The 23354-nt window shown below is 39.4% G+C and overlaps 1 protein-coding gene across 7 annotated transcripts in view; it reads left to right on the top strand.

The window, feature by feature from the left end:
• nrxn1b (neurexin 1b) overlaps positions 1 to 23354 on the top strand; it is a 145219-nt gene that overhangs the window by 93979 nt on the left and 27886 nt on the right. For all 7 annotated transcript variants that reach the window (XM_084391482.1, XM_084391483.1, XM_084391480.1 and 4 more), the window contains 2 exons: positions 2718 to 2837; positions 19333 to 19514. In XM_084391482.1, coding sequence (XP_084247608.1) covers positions 2718 to 2837; positions 19333 to 19514 — 302 coding nt within the window. The remainder of the gene's footprint in view (positions 1 to 2717; positions 2838 to 19332; positions 19515 to 23354) is intronic.

The following is a 23354-nucleotide window of genomic DNA, read 5'->3' as shown; positions in this document are numbered from 1 at the left end:
GTGTAAACAGGCTCTGAGTATAAATGGGAGGCTGGCTGGTATATAGTAAGTTGGAGGTGTGGCCCTAGCCAGCAGCCAATCAGAGCTTCAAGAGCACTTATTAAAGTCCTCCTGTGGTGAAAATCCAGCTTTTAATGTTGTTTATGTGTCTATGTGGTGTTTTTAATCTGCTTTAAGACAAACCATGTGTAAATTCATAAGTCGACACCATTGCTGAGCATTTCCTCCTTAAAACTGCAGTGAACCAAAGACAGTCTCAAAAACACGCTTTGAAATCGCTGGTGTTTCTGACGTCACAAACTACCTTGTAACCAATCAGATCAACGTGTGATCGTCAACCAGTGGATCTCTGAGCTGAGTGAGTGAGTGGAGGCGGGGCTCATTCGCATATTCATAGAACCGCGCATACTAAATGAGGCAAGGGTGTCGAGTTACATTTAAGATATTTTAAGCCATGAAGACATTTTTTTTCTAGGAAAAAAACATTTAAATATGTAATTTTGGTGATCAAAGATGAGTTTTAAGGGATGAAATGATTGACTACAGGGGGACTTTAAAGGACGTATCTCTCAAATAGTGGTCTGTGTCCCGGACGATATACTTATCAGATCATTTTGTGTTGCTAACACCCTAAAAATGCACTGAAGACTTGTACTCCACTGAAGACTTCTCTTAAAATGTGTGGTTCATGAACCCTTTGAACTACAGGTGTGATTAGCAAGTAGTTGGGATAAAATATTTCTTTACACTTTTTCTCTGTGTGAGACATACAATTCTTCCCGATGAATATTGTCTCTTATCATTTATCTCTATGTTGTGCATATTTACTCACTTACTTAATATTTATTAAGTATTTATATTAATTTATTTACTTAAATCAGTATGCTCCATCAACATTCTTGTACCACATCTTTTTGGTAAAGATGTACATGAACCATGTACATGTTTTTCTCTTTGTATTATATTCCTTTTATTAAACAAAAACAAGGGCTGTCAAAAGATTAAAAATAGTCTTTTTTTTTTCTTTTTTCTTAAAATTTTTGTCACACATTATATTAGGTGTCTTTAATAGGGATGCACGATATATCAGCCACCATATCGGTATCAGCTGATATACAGTATGTTCATTTTTAATATCATCATCGGTCCAATAAGAGGATTTGGCTGATATTGTCATGAAACTGCTCCGAGACTCGAAGGTGAGATCCAATTGCAGCTTTATTAAGGGGCAATCCAGACACGTAATCCAATAAACAGGCAATGGGTCAAAACACAGGTAGACAGTCCAAACAAACAAAACAAAACAAAAACAAGACAGGCAGGGGTCAGAGGCAAGAAATCCGAAAACCAAGAAACGAGAAAACCAGGAAACCGCTCAGAGTTGCAGTGTGACACTAAACAAAACTTCACAGTGAGTGAATGAGTGAACATGGTATAAATAGGCTGAGACTAACAGGGTGATGAGACACAGGTGAATGCAATCAGTGATGATGAGTCCGGGAAGTGAGTTATGGGAAATGTAGTTTGTGAGGGAGTGGAAGTCTGGTGTGCAGTGCCCTCTGGTGGCTCTCAAGGGCACTCCAGCTGGTGACCGTTACAGATATCTTAAAGCCAATAAATAATGGATTATTTCCTTTAGCTAAAACACTTCAGATGTGCACTGTTTGCCATGACGGTGCCAAAAGCTTTTTTTGGTATAGAAAGTTGGCCATAGGAGTGTAAAATCTATTTTAAAACTTACACTGGTATGCTACTATTCTACTGTACTTTTTTCGTTTGATTATGTTAACGTGTCTTTAAAAGACATGTCTTTTAATGGTGAGACTTTTGTTTTGTAATCAGTTTTGTTATAAAAAAAATGTGGATTTAGATTTATCAGCCAATATATCGTTATCGGCTTTCAAATATAAAGAATTATCGGTTATCGATATCGGCTAAAATGTTTATATCTTTGCATCCCTAGTCTTTAACTGCTATGTACTTACATGAAATGATAATACTTGTTAAGTACAACTTACTTATTGTGTTGCTGTTGTATTGGAAGACACTTGTGCTGATACTGAGGAGGATACGGATATGGTTAGGACAGGTTTGGTTGGTTTATGGGTGGGTTAAGAGGTCAACAGTGTATTTATAGACGTAATTACAGAAATGAATTAGCACATGCAGGTGTTTTTAAATGTAAGTACAATGTAAAAACACAAAAAGTGCAGCGTATCAAATGATTAATTTACATGTTAGTACACTCAGTTAAAGACACTCAGTATAAAGTGGGACCAAGTTTGGTTTTATTGTACAGTAGTTAATGCGTTAATAACAAAGCATCATGTAATAACATCATTTTAAAAGTATAACTGTCAGGGATATCTGGACCCGTTCGTTATTAGTTTCACTTTCATGGACTTTTAGTTTGTATTCATCAGTCACATGTGTTTCTTTGTCTTTGTTTCCCGCCACTCATCTGTTGCCATGGATACCAGTAATCTCAGCGGCTCATCATTCAGTTCGTCACCACTGTGTATTTCAGTTCTTGTTCACGCTTCAGTTGTCAGTTGTTTTTTGTGTTAGTGCGCGCTGTTTCGCCTGCTGCCTTCTAGTTTAATAAAAACTTGTTTATGTTTTGTAACCCTGTCATCCGTCTTCATCTTGACAATTACATGATAAATGTAATAAAATGTGTGTTTTTCGGTGCCTGATCTCTGATGGTGTTCCTGTAGGGCCCAGCACAACCTGTCAGGAGGATTCCTGTGGTAACCAGGGTGTTTGTCTCCAGCAGTGGGAGGGCTTCACCTGCGACTGCAGCATGACCACTTACGGAGGACCTTTGTGTAATGATGGTAAGTGAGAATGTTTTGCATCATATTTTAAAAAGTACAACAGATGCCTGCTCGATATGTGGTGTTGTAACACTGAAATCATATCCAGGGTAATAATGATGAGGGAACCACACCCATATATTTGTGTAGTTGACTGCGGACTATCATATGGACGCTTTGACATGTTCAGTGTAGACAGCAGCAAGCTGGTGTGACGTGTCATGTCAAATATAGCGGCTGGTGTAGACAAAGTGTTCTGTGCTGCAAATCACCATTTGGTTTTCACTGCTGGACACTCTAGCGAGAGCAAAGTTTAAAACTTTTGCAGTAATTTAGCCTGGATGCCAGCCGAACTAAGCCCCGCCCACAACATTTTTAGGTTGGGAAGTTCGGTCTGGACTTGATCCGTTGAGGAGCTATTATGCCCGAACAAAAGCTGTTCGGACCAATCAAATTGTCAGGGCGGGCTTTATACGATGATGGACAGATGATCAACAGTAACGTAATCATCCACGTCACCAAAGAGCGCTTGGGTTGAATTCATTTACAACAAAGATGACTGCTGCTGGAGAATTGAGAATTCACACTTACAAATAAGTCAGATAGAATAAATGCATATTTGGCGTGCTGTCCAAGGAGAGGCTCCGGGATCGGTATTCGGCCCGAACCCAAAGTACTCCCCTGTATTCCAGGCTGTGGAAGAGCAAGCCAAGAGTGAGTGGAGGGATGCTGGAAACTGTCAAGGAATGTTAGGTGAGTTGACAGAGTGAATAAATATATGCTGATAGGGTAGACATGGTAATTGTTTGATGACAAGTTGATTGGATTGATTATTTGAACGTGCCCCTCCCGAACTATGTTTATAAAACATCATGTGTAGATTCCGCCACCGCGTCTGTTATAAAAGATATCGACAGCGATCAAGGCATTTGTCGATCGGAAACATGAATGAAAACCATACGTCACTTACTCCGTTGCTCTGATTGGTTGTGGGTCTATCCAATTGAGTGCAGAGGCATTTTCTTCCAGGTTCGGTTGAAACACGCCCCATAATCACCGCCCAATGGAGCAGATCCGACTCACATTCTGACTAGAATCTGAGTATGACGATGTCAGGCTAACAGTAATTCATTGTGGTATGACAAATTCATTTGATGAAATTAATGATTGAACAGATATTAAAAATAGCGTAGCATTAAATTAATTTGAGATAAAAAGAAATCTGCTTGCACAGTTGTAAAAAAGTATCATAATTATGTTTATAATAGTTCATGTCACGTAATATTTAAGAACTCATTTGTAGAGATTCAACCTGTAAAAATGATTTACGTTTTGAGAGTATTCCACATTGAACATTTCACAGTACAAAAACATAAAACACAGTGAAATCACAAAACAAAACTTAACCAAATGAGCTGTTTCTGAAAAAAATAAAAAAAATAATTTATTCTGCTATATTTCAGACACGCTATTAACTAGAATACCAAAGATTGTTTGTAAGTGATTGTTTAGAGTTTAGAGTATTTTCTATTTTCTAAAAATGGTTATATTTAATGCAGTAAACTCACTGTACTTCAGGACAGAAGGATTTTCTGCTGGTCTCAATGTGATAAAGCACTGCTGTATTGTCTGTCACCACTTGAGGGCACTCACATGAAGCACAAACAACACTTACTGAATCACACCATCTCGAAAAACTGACAGCATGTCTTTCTGCAGCTTTCATGTTAGAGTTGCACCAGTGGTGGACGAAGTACACATACCATGTACTTGAGTTAAAGTAAAGATACTCAAGGTAAAATATTACTCAAGTAAAAGTAGAAGTGCTGCCTTTCAACATTCACTTGAGTAAAAGTACAAAAGTATTTGCCTTCAAATGTACTTAAGTATCCAAGTACTATGATTTTTTTATGGCTATAATTTCCTATTATGATTTTTGTCACAAGACTATTGTTTAACTCAGTCTACGTGAAGACTCTAATGTCACTATTGGCACATCAATCTATTAATAAAATGACATTAATTAGTCTATATATATATATATATGTATATATATATATATATATATATTTGAATTGAATACATTTTTGTGTGTTTAATTTTGGACGGAAGGAGACTGTTCCCATAAGGTATAATACATTTACAGTATTTACTGTATATATTTTTCACGAGCGTCTATGGTCATAATTATAAACATCCTAATGTTATGATACATTCACATAAACCTGCACAATGCCATTAAATATACACACACACACACACACACACACACACACACACATATATATATATATATATATATATATATATATATATATATATATATATATATATATATATATATATATATATATATTCTACGTTATGGGAGCAGCCAATTTCCCTCCAAAATTAAACACCAAAACGTACTAATGCAGTGTTTCTGCTACTCCCCAGAAAAAAAATGCTATTGCAAGTAATTTTTGTGTTAAAGTAATAAGCAATGTTCATTATGCGTCAATATTTACCGATAATTGCTGCAATAATAGCTGCTGCTCTCTGCCCCGCTTAAAGCTACACTGTGTAATTTTTTTGCGAGGGGGAGATTACTCGCGACTGCCGGCAGATTTGAAAGATTGCTGAAGATGGAGGATAACTCCTATAACAAGGACATGTAGCAGAGTCGCCAAGGAAGCGAAAGAGAGAATTAAAACGTCAACGCAACAGACAAATCAGCAAGACCAAAGTCAATACTGGAGTAACTTTTCCCAGATGGAAAGAGCTCATGAGGAGCAAAGATTTTAAAACGGACGCCGAAGTCGCCTGCTTTCTTCTCGACAGGTAATTCAGCCTATTTGGGTAAATTCGAAGTTTTATAGTTACTTGTCTAACCATAGCATGGTTGTGCATAACGCCAGAACGACCTCTAGTATAACTTGCGTTACTTGTCCTCACGTCAATGGTGAAAAGTATTGTTTACCTTGTAACATAAATCTGTGCTGCGACGGATCACAGGTGATAGTTTTAAAGGCGCAATTGGACGAAGTCGAACTGGAAGCCATGTTAATCTTGGAATAATACGGCCACCGTAGGAGTTAAAACGCACTCGAAATTGAAAAGAACAGAAACTAATATTCACTGGGTAGTCATATACAATTTCACCGCTAGATGGGGGAAAATATCACAGTGTAGCTTTAAAATCATTGGCAACGCGATTTGTTTGGAACTATTGAGAGCTACACGAATCACGTGACCGCGCGGCGGCGAGATCACAGTAGGCTTGTTCGACTTGACCAATCGGTGAATGACATTAAAATACCGCGAGAGCGATTAGTGAGTAGACGGCTCTGTATGCTTTTCAATCGCTCTCGCGATTTCGCTCTATACTTTGATGTCATAAACTGATCGGCCTGTGCAGCGCCGGTTCAAGTCGAACAAGCCGAGTGTGTTGCAATCTCTTATATACTGTCTATGGTCGCAACTCTCATATTTAACGGCTCTGGTTCGCGCTTAGTAGATACCGCCAAGGCAAGTTCAAAACAAAGCGCACACGTTGTAGGCTACTGTGATTGGTGGCTCGTTTGACCAGTTAAGTTTTTATCCACTCATAAATAAAAAGGAACGACTGATTTTGAAAATGTAGTAGAGTTAAAGTAAAAGTCTTCCCAAATTTAAATACTTCAGTAAAGTACAGATACGCAAAAAAGCTACTTAAGTACAGTAAGAATTACATTTACTTCGTTACTGTCCACCACTGAGTTGCACAAAGGGTTTATATACTCTCTGGGGCTTGAAAGTCTGAGGAAATTAATTGAATCGTCTTAAACGTTGATTTCAGCTTGTAGCTCGAAATGAAAACGTGAAATGAGCATCAACTGTGGAAATGCAGCTAATCAGCGGTAGATCTAGATCACTTTCAGTAGTTATGAACTGTACTGAAGGATGTGTGTTCAGAAAAGAGAGAATTATGTTCATCATATTTCTTCTCATTCAGGAAGGGTGAGAGTTCTTCATTAGAACTTTTCACATTAGAAATAGTTAACCTGGGTGTTTCTAAAACCCAGGGTAAAAATAATCCTAGGTTATCCTTAATCATGTTTCACATTGCTCATAATTTCTCTTACCCCGGGGTTATAAGCAGTGTTTAAAATTAAGATAAACTGGGGCTAAGCATAATGTGAAAAGCCTTGTAAAGTCCCTCACACTAACTATGTTTACATGCAACCAAACAAGCAGTTTATAAGATTGATGGCTCAATCGGACTGAAACGCCTACTAGTAAACACCTCAATCAGTCCGACTGAGCTTGATTGGAATAAAATTTTGATCCGACTGAAGTATCTTGATTGAATCTTAGAGCGATAGCTCACCCTAAAATGAAAATTCTGTCATTATTTACTCACCCTCACGTCGTTCTAAACCTGTAAGACTTTCGTCTACGTTTGCGCTTCAGCAAGAACCAATGAGGTTCATTCTTGTGTTACGCAGCACATTTGAACTTCAGCAAGAACCAATGAGGTTCATTCCTGTGTTACGCAACACGTTTGAACTTCATCAAGAACCAATGAGGTTCATTCCTGTGTTACGCAGCACGTTTGCGCTTCAGCAAGAACCAATGAGGTTCATTCCTGTGTTACGCAGCACGTTTGAGCTTCATCAAGAACCAATGAGGTTCATTCCTGTGTTACACAGCAAGATTGAACTTCATCAAGAACCAATGAGGTTCATTCCTGTGTTACGCAGCACGTTTGAACTTCATCAAGAACCAGTGAGGTTCATTCCTGTGTTACGCAGCACGTTTGAACTTCATCAAGAACCAGTGAGGTTAATTCCTGTGTTAAGCAGCACGTTTGAACTTCATCAAGAACCAATGAGGTTCATTCCTGTGTTACGCAGCACGTTTGAACTTCATCAAGAACCAGTGAGGTTCATTCCTGTGTTACGCAGCACGTTTGAACTTCATCAAGAACCAATGAGGTTCATTCCTGTGTTACACAGCAAGATTGAACTTCATCAAGAACCAATGAGGTTCATTCCTGTGTTACGCAGCACGTTTGAACTTCATCAAGGACCAGTGAGGTTCATTCCTGTGTTACGCAGCACGTTTGAACTTCATCAAGAACCAATGAGGTTCATTCTTGTGTTACGCAGCACGTTTGCGCTTCAGCAAGAACCAGTGAGGTTCATTCCTGTGTTACGCAGCACGTTTAAACTTCATCAAGAACCAACGAGGTTAATTCCTGTGTTACGCAGCACGTTTGCGCTTCAGCAAGAACCAACGAGGTTCATTCCTGTGTTACTCAGCACGTTTGAACTTCATCAAGAACCAGTGAGGTTCATTCTTGTGTTACGCAGCACGTTTGCGCTTCATCAAGAACCAATGAGGTTCATTCCTGTGTTACGCAGCACGTTTGAACTTCATCAAGAACCAATGAGGTTCATTCTTGTGTTACGCAGCACGTTTGAACTTCATCAAGAACCAATGAGGTTAATTCCTGTGTTACGCAGCACGTTTGAACTTCATCAAGAACCAATGAGGTTAATTCCTGTGTTACGCAGCACGTTTGAACTTTATCAAGAACCAATGAGGTTCATTCCTGTGTTACGCAGCACGTTTGAACTTCATCAAGAACCAGTGAGGTTCATTCCTGTGTTACGCAGCACGTTTGAACTTCATCAAGAACCAATGAGGTTCATTCCTGTGTTACGCAGCACGTTTGAACTTCATCAAGAACCAGTGAGGTTCATTCCTGTGTTAAGCAGTACGTTTGAACTTCATCAAGAACCAATGAGGTTCATTCCTGTGTTAAGCAGCACGTTTGAACTTCATCAAGAACCAATGAGGTTCATTCTTGTGTTAAGCAGCACGTTTGAACTTCATCAAGAACCAATGAGGTTAATTCCTGTGTTACGCAGCACGTTTGAACTTCATCAAGAACCAATGAGGTTCATTCCTGTGTTAAGCAGCACGTTTGAACTTCATCAAGAACCAATGAGGTTCATTCTTGTGTTAAGCAGCACGTTTGAACTTCATCAAGAACCAATGAGGTTCATTCCTGTGTTACGCAGCACGTTTGAACTTCATCAAGAACCAATGAGGTTCATTCTTGTGTTACGCAGCACGTTTGAACTTCATCAAGAACCAATGAGGTTCATTCTCGTGTTAAGCAGCACGTTTGAACTTCATCAAGAACCAATGAGGTTCATTCCTGTGTTAAGCAGCACGTTTGAACTTCATCAAGAACCAATGAGGTTCATTCCTGTGTTACGCAGCACGTTTGAACTTCATCAAGAACCAATGAGGTTCATTCTTGTGTTAAGCAGCACGTTTGAACTTCATCAAGAACCAATGAGGTTCATTCCTGTGTTATGCAGCACGTTTGAACTTCATCAAGAACCAATGAGGTTCATTCTTGTGTTACGCAGCACGTTTGAACTTCATCAAGAACCAATGAGGTTCATTCCTGTGTTACGCAGCACGTTTGAACTTCATCAAGAACCAATGAGGTTCATTCTCGTGTTACGCAGCACGTTTGAACTTCATCAAGAACCAGTGAGGTTCATTCCTGTGTTACGCAGCACGTTTGAACTTCATCAAGAACCAATGAGGTTCATTCTCGTGTTACGCAGCACGTTTGAACTTCATCAAGAACCAATCAGGTTCATTCCTGTGTTACGCAGCACGTTTGAACTTCATCAAGAACCAATCAGGTTCATTCCTGTGTTACGCAGCACGTTTGAACTTCATCAAGAACCAGTGAGGTTCATTCCTGTGTTACGCAGCACGTTTGAACTTCATCAAGAACCAATGAGGTTCATTCCTGTGTTACGCAGCACGTTTGAACTTCATCAAGAACCAGTGAGGTTCATTCCTATGTTACGCAGCACGTTTGAACTTCATCAAGAACCAATGAGGTTCATTCCTGTGTTACGCAGCACGTTTGAACTTCATCAAGAACCAATGAGGTTCATTCCTGTGTTACGCAGCGCGTTTGAACTTCATCAAGAACCAATGAGGTTAATTCCTGTGTTACGCAGCACGTTTGAACTTCATCAAGAACCAATGAGGTTCATTCCTGTGTTAAGCAGCACGTTTGAACTTCATCAAGAACCAATGAGGTTCATTCTTGTGTTACGCAGCGCGTTTGAACTTCATCAAGAACCAATGAGGTTCATTCCTGTGTTAAGCAGCACGTTTGAACTTCATCAAGAACCAGTGAGGTTCATTCCTGTGTTACGCAGCACGTTTGAACTTCATCAAGAACCAATGAGGTTAATTCCTGTGTTACGCAGCACGTTTGAACTTCATCAAGAACCAATGAGGTTCATTCCTGTGTTAAGCAGCACGTTTGAACTTCATCAAGAACCAATGAGGTTCATTCTTGTGTTACGCAGCGCGTTTGAACTTCATCAAGAACCAATGAGGTTCATTCCTGTGTTAAGCAGCACGTTTGAACTTCATCAAGAACCAGTGAGGTTCATTCCTGTGTTACGCAGCACGTTTGAACTTCATCAAGAACCAATGAGGTTCATTCCTGTGTTACGCAGCACGTTTGAACTTCATCAAGAACCAATGAGGTTCATTCCTGTGTTACGCAGCACGTTTGAACTTCATCAAGAACCAATGAGGTTCATTCCTGTGTTAAGCAGCACGTTTGAACTTCATCAAGAACCAATGAGGTTCATTCCTGTGTTACGCAGCACGTTTGAACTTCATCAAGAACCAATGAGGTTCATTCCTGTGTTAAGCAGCACGTTTGAACTTCATCAAGAACCAATGAGGTTAATTCCTGTGTTACGCAGCACGTTTGAACTTCATCAAGAACCAATGAGGTTCATTCCTGTGTTAAGCAGCACGTTTGAACTTCATCAAGAACCAATGAGGTTCATTCCTGTGTTACGCAGCACGTTTGAACTTCATCAAGAACCAATGAGGTTCATTCTTGTGTTACGCAGCACGTTTGAACTTCATCAAGAACCAATGAGGTTTGTTTTCGCATGTCAAACATGTGTGGTTGAGCTTCTGTGTATGTTCGCTGATCAATGTTTATATATGAATAAAAGCCTAAATTTAATTGTTTCATCATATAAAGCGTTGTGTCTCTAAAGAAAATTTGTACTTGACCACTCATTTCATACAGATTAGTTTTACGATATCTTTATGAACTTTTTGAAGCGTCAAAGTGATATTTGTGTTCCGAAGATGAACGAAAGTCTTACTGGTTTGGAATGACATGAGGGGGAGTAAATGATGACCGTTTTTTCATTTTTGGTTGAACTATCCCTTTAAAAAATAAATACATACATACATACATATTAACTGCAACTGTGAGCTTCGCTTTCATCAGCACCAGTCACATCTGCACAGGGACACATGCTTGCACACAGATACACATTTATCAGCTCTTTTCTCTGTGTGCTTCTTTTCTGTGGTGGTTGAAAGAGCAACTTCCTCCCAAAGGACGACGGTCGAGGGCCAAGTCCTCCTGCACAGACGGCTCTTTATGTGCAGTGCAGATGCAGGGTGCTCTTCTGCTACTGACGTCATCTGGTGTTGGGCAGCAGATGGAGCATCTGGAGACATAAATGACATATGGCAGTCAACTTTCAAGTTGGTGCGAGCAAGAAGTGCCTCCACAGAAAATCCTTGCTCTGCTTCCAGGAAGACAGAGGGATGAATCCAGACTTGGAAAGATAAAATAACCTTTAGATATTGCAGATATTTATGAAGAAAAAAACACATTTCTCCATCTGTGCAGTGTGTTTCTCTGCAATGCTCTCTGACTTGAGTTGCTGTGTGTTGCTGAACATTTGCAGTGCTCTCGCGCCCTGATTTCACTGCTAGAGCTCCCCCTCCCTCTCTTTTCTTCTCTTCCTCCTTCTTTTTTTTCTCCGACTGCTCACTCTCTCTCTCTCTCTCTCTCTCTCTCTCTCTCTCTCTCTCTCTCTCTCTCTCTCTCGCTCCGGAGCTCCTCTGTGGATGTCTTGTGGCTGGAAACGCAGCTTGCGCAGGTGTGTGGGGAGATCTCTCTCTCTCTCTCTCTCACACACTCTCTCCATGGAGAACAGTTAACATTGTCCTCAGGAAAGAGTGTAAATGAAGCTCTCACCATCTGTTGGAGGCTCTCAGCCAGCTGTGGATGGATTTCTGGGGATTTCTCCTCTTGAAGACAACATTCAGACGAAAAACAGCAGAAATTCTGATTTCAGAAAATGCCTTCGAATTCAGAAATTGCCTGATGCCTTGCGTGTGTTGATATCGGCCAGTTTTCCCCAGGATTTTAAGTCATTTTCGTGATATCTGGCTATGTGGAATAACTAGTGTCTGGAATTTGCTTATTCTGATCTTATGGTCCATGGTTGAAAACACTCTTTCTTGCTTTATCGAAAGTTGGATTTTATATTAAGCGGATTTAAGATCAAACCACGAGGACAAAGAGACAAGGCTTGGGTGATTGGGTGCTTCTTCTTTAAGAAGGTGTGTGTAAGTGAGGAGTATGGGCAGGCAGGTGCGCTGAAGAGCCCGTGTGTCTTTGCATTCTCTCGTTCGGGGAAGATGTTGGGTGGCTGGAGGCTGGTGGACTGGCAGCCCTTCTCAGAAACCCTTATCCGGGGTCTGGCGTGCACTACCTGCCTCACCCTGTACCTCACAGCTCTCTCTCTGGGCATCGCAGCGACATCAGACACACTCACCAGGACACATCACACACACATCAGCCATGGAGGCAAGAACCAGCCTCTCACTATTAACAGATCACCTGGGTCTCTCCGGGCAGGACATGGTGGGTAGCAGTAAAGCTTTATAAAGCACAAACACACAATGCAGTGCGCTGAAACTCAAATCCATTGGAAGGGCATTTGCAGTGCTATATTTGTTTCAGCATCATTCAGCATCTCCCACCCTTGATCTCATTGAGATTAGCCTCATCTCTCAGAATCTGCATCAGCACATTTCTCTCTGGGTCGGATTATGGCATATTTATAGAGTCTCACAGGCTTAGATGAAAATCAGTTATAGGAGTATTTAAGCTGTGTTTTGATGTTTTGACTTCTCTTACAGTGCAAGCGAAAAGAACTTAGACTGTTGCATTTAATAGCAAAATATTAAACTTAGTGGCCTCATGAACACGTGATGCTAGAGCTTTTCTCAAAATTTAATTCTGAGCTATGTTTGCTGGTGTCAAAGGGATTTTTAGCCAAGGTATGACGTTCCCTATAGTTTGCCACGTTAATTATGGACATATTATACATGCAGTTCAGTATGTGCTGTGCCATTAGTTTTGAGATGTCTGCTGGGAAGATGTTTTCATGCATTATAACTCCAATTTATGATTTGATTGTGACAGTCAGAATGCGCGTGTACTAAATTTGCCCGTTTACACAGACTGATACTCGCACGCATCTCTGTTGTATACCTGGGAGTCGGGGGGGATTAGACATGCTGTAAGCTGATTGGACAGAAGTGTTCTTACAGTCCTGCTGAAATGGCAAAACAACCAATTGAGTCACTCCACTGGAGTCTGTTTCACATAATGGTTTTTATTCTGAGCTAATCATATTTTCTATCCTCTAACCCGTCCATCCCCTAAACATAAACATCTTAGAAACCTTGTGGCTTCTTTTTGATTTTCCAAAAATCAATACAATCCAGAGCAATTTTTGTCATGAAGTGATCACCAAGAATAATAAACTCTGTGCTGTTAATGCACTGAAAGCATACTTGCTTTTTGTGAGAACATAAAAAACTGTATGTTGTGTCATTACACGTACAAAGCAAATACTATTTCTGGTTGTGCTGATTTGGCTCATCAGAGCAACACTCATTCATAAAACAGTTCCCATCATAGACCCTTTCCAGGACCAAAACAATAACAAAAGTCCACTGTGCACGTCTGGTCGTGAAGCACTTCCGATTGTTATATCCCAGAACAGTCAACACTAATTAAGTGTTGCATACTACAACAGAACTAATAAATAAATGATGAAGTGTCACAACTTTCCTCCAAGGACATGTTTACCTGAAGTGATTTTTCCTCTCGAGTATCGTTATCTTGTAGACACTGAGTGCACACTTTCTGCTACAGAAGTGCTTTGCTGCACATTTCTGTGTTCGGTTTCTCGTACCCTCATTAGTGTGTATTGTGTATTGGCAGTATTGTGATTAAACTTTACCTGATGTACGCACAGTACTTTAATAAAATTGACGCGATAACGCTCATTATCATAATCACCGTAAAATATGTGACGAACGCCAACTTTATTCACACATGTAAAGAGTTTAAAGGTTGTATCAGTGATTTCAGGCCCCCCCAAAAAAGATCACATTCATCTAACCTAGGCTCTGAGATCTGCACACAAAAACAGCTGGTTTCACCAACCACTCAAAACAAATAGTGTTCCAACCAATCACTGACAGGGGGAGGGTGTTGTGAGGTTTTGAGCCAGCTTCTTCTTCAGCTCCGACTTCGCGTGCAGCCGTGCACGAGCACAAAACCTCACAACACCCTCTCCCTGTCGGTGATTGGTTGGAACACTATTTGTTTTGGTTTTGAGTGGTTGGTGAAACCAGCTGTTTTTGTGTGCAGATCTCAGAGCCTAGGCTGCCTACAGAGACGCGTTTTTTTGACGGCATGCTTATGGGGCGGGCAGCTAGCGGATCGTTAGGAAAGATTAGATGAATGTGATCATTTTTTTGGGGGCCTGAAATCACTGATACAACCTTTAATGGCGTTTGTTCCACTCTGGCGTGTGTGTTTGTGACGAACACGGATGACGTTTTAATGCGCTGGTTTGTAAACGTAGCGTTAAAGAAGAAATCAGATTTATGGGCTGCTGAAGAAACATGTTGGCAATGTTGCACAACATAAATATAACGCAGTTTATTGATGGTCAAAAACATCAGAATGAAGACACTTTTAGGCTTGTCAACTAAAAATACTCCCATAGAAATGTGTTTTACACTTGATTAAAACAGCGTCCAGTGACACACTTGCTGAACGTGAGTTCATCTGTGCTGTTCATATGTAAATAATGGCAATAAAAACAAGCACATATCATAGCGAATAATCAGAATAATGAAAATCGCATGTAGACGGGAGTGAAGAGGTTTGATTGTGTAACTGGAAATAATCACAATATTGGTAAACAAGTAAAACCAGTCACTGTGACAGATGCAGAAAACAACTGGCGCTGAGATGTGCAGATTGAAATGATCAGGTACACAGTTAAAAATAAACGTTCTGCTTTCACTGCTTTCTAATGTTTGGATCCTTCAGAAGGATATGTTAAAACACGCTAGAAAGGTTTACAAGCTAATAAAGCCTCTGTGAGACAGCCTTATCCATTAGCAAATAGAAAAGAAAAAAAAGGTCAGCAATGTCACTGCTCTTTTTTCTGCTGATGCACAATTCGGCTCCTTGAGCAGTGCAGCGGTGCATGAGAAAGCCGGGCTCTAATCCACACTAATAGGATTGTGTAGATTCACCCACCCCCAGTCTCCTCGACACATGTCTGCAAGCCTTCACAACTGCTGGAAAACACTGATAAAATATACAAATGTCAAAAACACCCCCAAAACTGAGCGATATTTATGACTTTAGCAGTATAAATGCCAACTAAATCTCTCCTAAATCTACATATTTCCTCTGATGTTGAGTGTGATGTGTTTATTTCTGGCCCACCATGTCTGGTTACTGACAAATCTGTTTTGCTCAAGAGAGATTGATGAGTGTGAATCATGCCTCTCTCCCATCAACTTTCACAGGACCTTACAAGATGCATTTTAGACATGCATTAAGCTGGTAAAGGCATTGCGAATTTGTGGTCGAAAAATTCACCCTCTACTAAGTCTTATAAGTGCCTAAATTAAACGTGGTGTTGCTGCTAAAGGAGTTACAAGTCACTAAATTCAAAGGTTCACTTACTTTTCCAGCCTGCACTGCATTGAATAAGTGTTCAATGTCTTTAGTTAAAGATTAGTGGTGTAGTAAAGTGGTTCTCGTTTTTTTGTGTTGATTTTATTCAGGGATTGTGATTGTGATTGTTGGCTTCAGAGGACATGACAATATTTCCGAGACACACCCTATAATTGTGGCTCAGATGAAGATCAGATTTCATTCTATAAGTATATAATTTTATAAGGTTCACAAACCTTTTCTTGCAACTGTAGTTCACACCGTCATTCATTAGGTTGGGTCAAGTTGCTGAATCCTGGATCAACACTGATGTGTGAACGGAGACTGAATGACAACTTAATAATAATTTTTGCTGCTAGGTTTCAATGGATGTTCTTGTTTTTCAAATCTGGCTCTGAAGGGTCACTGTGCCTAAACATCAGGGTCTTGAGTTACTAGAAGATTACAGGTAGACCTCTATGAGTTTGATCAGGGTTTGAGTTAAACTCTTCAGAGTCAGATGTGAAGCATTCTGCCATATGTGGACAAGAGAAGAAATTTGCATTCTGATTCTGTTAGAGTATGTCTACATACTAGTACATTAATCTCAATTCATTCAATTTAAATATAAAAAAAAAAAATATATATATATATATATGGTTTCCTTGATATGATGCCATTACAGGGCTTAACTTTAACTCTCACCAGTGACTGTGGCTAGTGGATTTCCAAAGTTACTAGTTTACAATTTACAATTTTGACATCGATACCATTGGGAAAAACTGCCATAAAGATATTTTTAATATTATCTCATAATTTATCACTTTAAGACCTGACGCACGGATCCATTATACTGTTTTATATAGCCAATACACTTGTCTTTATGTGCCGCACTTTGGGTATGAGCACAAAATTTGCGGGAATGAGAAAATTATGCTCACTACACGCAATCCCATGTGGAAATTCAAGCCCTGTAACAGCATCAATATTCATCCGGAGCGAGTGAAATGAGTGAGTAAAGGGTTTGTGTGTAACTCGCTGTCGGAGAGATTAGAGAGAGAACAAGAGCAGCTTGTATTGTGTATCCTGCGGAAGAGTTTCAGATATGTATCGATATGTATAGAAAAATCTATATTGTTGACAACACCAGATTGCACTTAGTTTATTATTTCAGATGCCCTTTTAAAAGACTACAATTGAAAAATGTATATTATATGTACATTATATTAAGTGGCTTGTAGGAGTAGCTGCGTTTACACGCCACTGCTGAAATACACACGCTTTTGGCGGGTGTTAATGTCAAACCCTGGATGCCAAGATTGACCTACTGTTTGGTTTCATGTGCTTTATAATAATCACTGGATTTGCCAAATTTTCTCTATGGGCTATGTAGACATCCATGAGCATCTATGGGCTATGTAGACATCCATGGGCATCTATGGGCTATGTAGACATCCATGGGCATCTATGGGCTATGTAGACATCCATGGGCATCTATGGGCTATGTAGACATCCATGGGCATCTATGGGCTATGTAGACATCCATGGGCATCTATGGGCTATGTAGACATCCATGAGCATCTATGGGCTATGTAGACATCCATGGGCATCTATGGGCTATGTAGACATCCATGGGCATCTATGGGCTATGTAGACATCCATGAGCATCTATGGGCTATGTAGACATCCATGGGCATCTATGGGCTATGTAGACATCCATGGGCATCTATGGGCTATGTAGACATCCATGGGCATCTATGGGCTATGTAGACATCCATGAGCATCTATGGGCTATGTAGACATCCATGGGCATCTATGGGCTATGTAGACATCCATGGGCATCTATGGGCTATGTAGACATCCATGGGCATCTATGGGCTATGTAGACATCCATGGGCATCTATGGGCTATGTAGACATCCATGGGCATCTATGGGCTATGTAGACATCCATGGGCATCTATGGGCTATGTAGACATCCATGGGCATCTATGGGCTATGTAGACATCCATGAGCATCTATGGGCTATGTAGACATCCATGGGCATCTATGGGCTATGTAGACATCCATGAGCATCTATGGGCTATGTAGACATCCATGAGCATCTATGGGCTATGTAGACATCCATGGGCATCTATGGGCTATGTAGACATCCATGGGCGATCCTAAACGACACACTGCTTGTCAGTATTATAGTCTCTTCCTAACTGGTCAATTCTAGGACCGAATAAGGTTCAGCGTGGAAAGTTTCTTCTACTAGACTATACAGTGTCAAAGGTAATTTACTCTCAACACAATCTCCTGCCAATTCATAACTATTTAACATTTTGGTGAATAGGAGGCCAGATCCGGGCCACATCCGGTACATGTGAATTCAAAGCGTACCAGATGATGGCCGGATCTGGGCCGACACTATGTTGCTGTCTGGGTAATTTGTATGAATTCGCACAATCTCAGTCTGCTACAACACCAGTGATGGGGATGTTTAGGGGTGGACCTTAATGCTTTTTTCTAATAACTGTTAATTTTTGTACGATTCACATCATATTATCACCTCGTAACAGTTGCGTTTCTCCGATCCCTCTGAGCAGGTCATGTTCATGGTGTCATGGTGAGTTTCTTCTTTAAAAGTGACTGAGAAGTGAAGCGAGAGATTACACTGAGGGCTTGATTCTGGTCTAAAGGCCTTTAAGCCAGTTGCCCAGAAGGCAGAAGCACAAACAGAGAATCAAAAAGCAGAGCTCTGAGAAAAGAGAAAAGCTTCACTATAATCTTCTTTTATTCAGTCCTCAACCACATGACCAGATCAATCCGACCAAACACCTAACTCACTGCAGACCCACGTGAAAGGAAGCAAGGGTTTTAACAAAGAATCAAATTACCTTCAATCCTACAAAAAAAATAAATCAAACAATGCGGAGAAATCTGTTATCTTTTGATTTATGTTGTGCATTCTTCTGTTAATAATAGCAGGATTGATTCTTGTAATATATTTTTCCACCCAGTTGTCTTTAAATTCCGGGCCTTGCCTTCTTTTTTTCCTCTTGACTTCCTCCGAGTGATTATTCCCTCCTCTCTCTGTGCTCGTCTGGAGGAACTGGAACGACTGTTGAATAACACAGTTGTCGACTTTGAGGGAAAGAGAGAAAAGAACAAATGAAAGACGCCACAATGTTTTGATTTGCATTAATAAATGCTTATTAGACAAAATACAGAGTGAAAGAGTTTTTGTTTTTGTTTGACGGGTTAACCCTAGAGGGAAGTAGGACATACTGAGTAGGACAAATTGACCCGACAGGATGTGAATTTTGGATTATTTTCTCAATTAAAATGCCCCTATGATGCTGTTTTAAAGACTCCTAATGTTGTTTCGGAGTCTCCTGCAGGCATCCTCATACACATCCAAGGTCAAAAACACTTTAATCAGCTAATTTACATTTACATTTAATCATTTAGCAGACGCTTTATCCAAAGCGACTTACAAATGAGGAGAACAATAGAAGCAATCAGTGCTGTAACAAGTCTCAGTCTGGCACAGTACCACAGTAAGGGGCTTTCTCTATCTGAGAAAAAAAAAAAAACGTTAGAATAATATAGAATAGAAAACCTAATCTCTCTGTGTGTTTGCACATCTGTGTCTCCTGCAGCCGGCACCACGTACATATTTGGGAGAGATGGAGGTCTGATCACATACACATGGCCACCGAATGAGCGTCCGAGCACTCGAGCAGACCGGCTGGCCATGGGCTTCAGCACCCAGCTGAGAGAAGCCATACTGGTGCGAGTCGACAGCTCCTCTGGGTTAGGGGACTATCTCAAACTACACATCGTAAGTACACCGTTTATCTTAGAATTTTCTATGGAAAATTAAAAAAGTATATTCCAATATTGCCGTTAAAATTATTTATAGATCCATTTATTAATGTGCACATGGTCATTTACACAAGAAAGCAAGGCATATACAAGCACTGCCATCTACTGGTCTACAGATCTACACGAAAGTTTGAAACAACAGAGGCAGGAGTTTTTACTCTTTCATGCACATGGTCTGAATTCACTCGTTCAGTGTTCACCATACTCCCAATGATACATTCAGTGTTACTGTTGCAGTGTCAGCTCAACTATGGCCCGTGGGTGAATATGAGTTTCCAGAGTTTCTCCTCTGCTATGTGTCCGATGGCAGCAGAAGTGTATACTCATCACGCACAAGCAGAACATCTGAAAAGATGCATTAAACAACACACTTTTTAGACACAATGCAACAGACTGGACGCAGCAGCACAAATGCAGACCAAGGAGATTAAACATATACAACAACACATTTGACTTTCCTTACACTGCAAGAAAAGTGACAAAACAGAGACAAAAAAGGCCCCTGTAGTCAATAATTGTATCCCTTAAAACTCATCTTTGATCACCAAAATGACACATTTAAATTTTTTGTGAAAAAAAGGTCATCATGCCTTAAAATATCTTGACTGTAACTCGACACCCTCGCCTCATTTAGTATGCGCGGTTCTATGAATATGCAAATGAGCCCCGCCTCCACTCACTCACTCACTCAGAGATCCACTGGGTGACGATCACACGTTGATCTGATTGGTTACAAGGTAGTTTGTGACGTCAGAAACACCAGCGATTTCAAAGCGTGTGTTTGAGACTGTCTTTGGTTCACTGCAGTTTTAAGGAGGAAATACTCAGCAATGGTGTCGACTTATGAACTTACACAAAGCATATTAAAAACACCACATAGACACATAAACAACATTAAAAGCTGGATTCTCACCACAGGAGGACTTTAAATAGAGCCTTTTACAATACAGATTGTTTTGCAGCTTTACAGTGATAACAGGAAAATAATGATCAGTGAGGCAGAAGGTGTTTCTCAATGTCAAGGATACTTCCTTGGCAGGACTGATCCTTCCAAGTCACTTCCTTCAGAGGCTAGGCGAGGCTCCTCTTTAGCATTCGGAGAACACGTTTTTCAACGGCTTTGGAACAGGCTAGCAAGTGCACGTCAGTGCGTCATTACGTCAGTGAAAATGAAAAACGCAGTTCTGGCAATATAATCGTTTTTAAATCAATAAACTCCTTTTTAATCATATTGATTATTTGACTGTTAAGTGTGTTTAAACAGTGCGGGTCAATTTGATCCATAACATAATGGATGTAATTATTTTTTTTAAACAAATGTTTGGTAACGTAAATATATTTACATTTGAAAGCATATTGACCCGTTAACGCTCCGACTCCGTTAACGTCCAACATTTTGAATTTTTTGAACAAGATAGCAAAGCTGCGCGCATAGGATTGTGGGTGATTTGAGAGCGTGAAGAGCGCGAAGGCTACACATATGCATCCTTTCCTGTATATGGGATATTTTTCGAACGAAGGACTCAGTCCTTGGTGGAAATTCCGAGGATCCTCGACATTGGAACAGTCCTTCGACGGATGTCGATGACGTAGCATCCTCGAAATTCTGGCTTCCGAGGATCCTTCCTTGACATTGAGAAACGCCTAGAGTTCAATTCTGCAAAAGCAGCAAGATTTCTGCTGCTTATAACATTTACATTTATTTATTTATTTAGCAGATGCTATTATTTACAGCAGCTTACAATGTGGAATGCAACAATCGATTCATCTTAAGGAGGCAATAACAAAAGAATTGCTAACAATGGTCCAGAATAGTATGCTACTTAAAGAAATAGTGATTTTTTTTTTTTATTGCAAGTCAAGTCATTTATTTATATAGTGCTTTATATGATATAGATTGTTTCAGAGTACTTCACATTAATAAACAGTTGTAAAATTCATCACTTATGAAAACAGATAGAATTTCATCTGTAAAGCAGCTCTAGAGAAGACCATAGTGTCATTATTCAGCTGAGTTTAGTTTAACAGGAGGCAGTTCAGTGGTCGCTGAGATGAGGTTTCAGCTTTCTCTTGAATATCGGCAGGGATTCGCTGTCCTGATAGGGTTGGGAAGATCATTCCACCTGCAAGGAACAGTGAATGAAATCATTCTTCAAAGTGGTTCCTGAACCATACTTTTTTCGATACCAATTTTATGAACAGATGATGTTATATCAGAGGCTGTAACATGAATGTGAAGAGGGGAAAAAACAAGAAAGCTTAACTGTTAATGCAGCCGACCTTAAGGATAAGCACACTTTATAAGATACCTAGTTTAATGCGAGTTAATTACGTTTTTCCCATTAAAATTTTCATTAAAAACAACTTAATAAAAAAAAAAAAAATTATTCTGTGTTGTGTATTTTAATTTTTCTGGTAATCAAATGAAGGCTTTTATTTAAATCAAATCTTTTATTCTAATGAAAATTAAACAAGCCCTTTCATTTTTGGGCAAACAAGTGCTACACAACAGAGGTTTACTGTTAAAATTATAACATGGAAGAAAATTTGTTTTAATAATAATTGTATTATTATTATTAGTAGTAGTAGTATTACATTAAGATGTACAGTACCAGTCAAAAGTTTGGAAACACTACTATTTTTAATGTTTTTGAAAGAAGTCTCTTATGCTCATCAAGCCTGCAGTTAAAAAAAAAATATATATATATATTAAAAAAGAGAACCATTATTTTAAATTGTAATAATATTTCATAATATTACAATTTAAAATAATGGTTCTCTTTTTTAATATATTTTAAAATGTAATTTATTTTTGTGATGCAAAGCTGAATTTTCATCAGCAAGTACTCCAGTCTTTGGTGTCTTATGATCCTTCAGAAATCATTCTAATATGATGATTTGATACTCGGTTATTATCAATGATGGAAACAGTTGTGCTGCTTAATATATTTTTTTGGAATACTTTTTTCAGGATTCATTGATGAGTAAAACGTTAACAGCATTTATTCATAAAAACAGCATTTATTCAAAATAAAAACATTTCTAACAATATAAATCGTTACCATCACCTTTTATCAATTTAACACATCCTTGTTGAATTAAAGTACTAATTTCTTTTAAAAAAAAATAGTTATTGTTCCCAAACTTTTGAACGGTAGTGTATATTGTTACAAAAGATTTCTATTCTAAATAAATACAGTTCTTTTAAACTTTTTATTCATCAAATAATCCTGAAAAAAGTATCTCAGGTTATAGAAAAATATTAAGCAGCACAACTGTTTCCAACATTGATCATCAAATCATCATATTAGAGTGATTTCTGAAGGATCATGTGACACTGAAGACTGGAGTAATGATGCTGAAAATTCAGTTTTGATCACAGGAATAAATTACACTGTACTGTATATTCACATAGAAAACAGTTATTTTACATCCTAATAATATTTCAAGGGCAGAATGAAGGTGATTCTATTTGGATAGTGAAATTGTGCTGTACCGCCACAGTGGCGGGGAAGACGAGAAGCTCTTTCTTCGCTAGATTGAGTTGCAGGTGATGTTCTTTCACCCATGCTGAGATGTCTGCCAGTCAGTCTGAGATCTGTGAAGCTATTTTGGGATTGTGTGGTTGAAATGAAAAGCAAAGCAACTGCATGAGAAACCATGTTCCCGTGTACTGAGTCCCAGTGATGTAGTGAATATGGAGAAAAGGAGGGGTCCTAGAACAGAGCCTTGAGGTACCCCTGTGAGCGGCTGATGTGCTTTAGATATCTTCTCCCTCCAGGTAACCTTGAAATAT

Source organism: Rutilus rutilus (genome assembly GCF_951802725.1).
Source record: "Rutilus rutilus genome assembly, chromosome: 20".
Lineage (NCBI taxonomy): Eukaryota > Metazoa > Chordata > Actinopteri > Cypriniformes > Leuciscidae > Rutilus > Rutilus rutilus.
The sequence above is the reverse complement of the archived record's forward strand: the minus strand, read 5'-3'. Positions and strand labels throughout refer to the sequence as shown.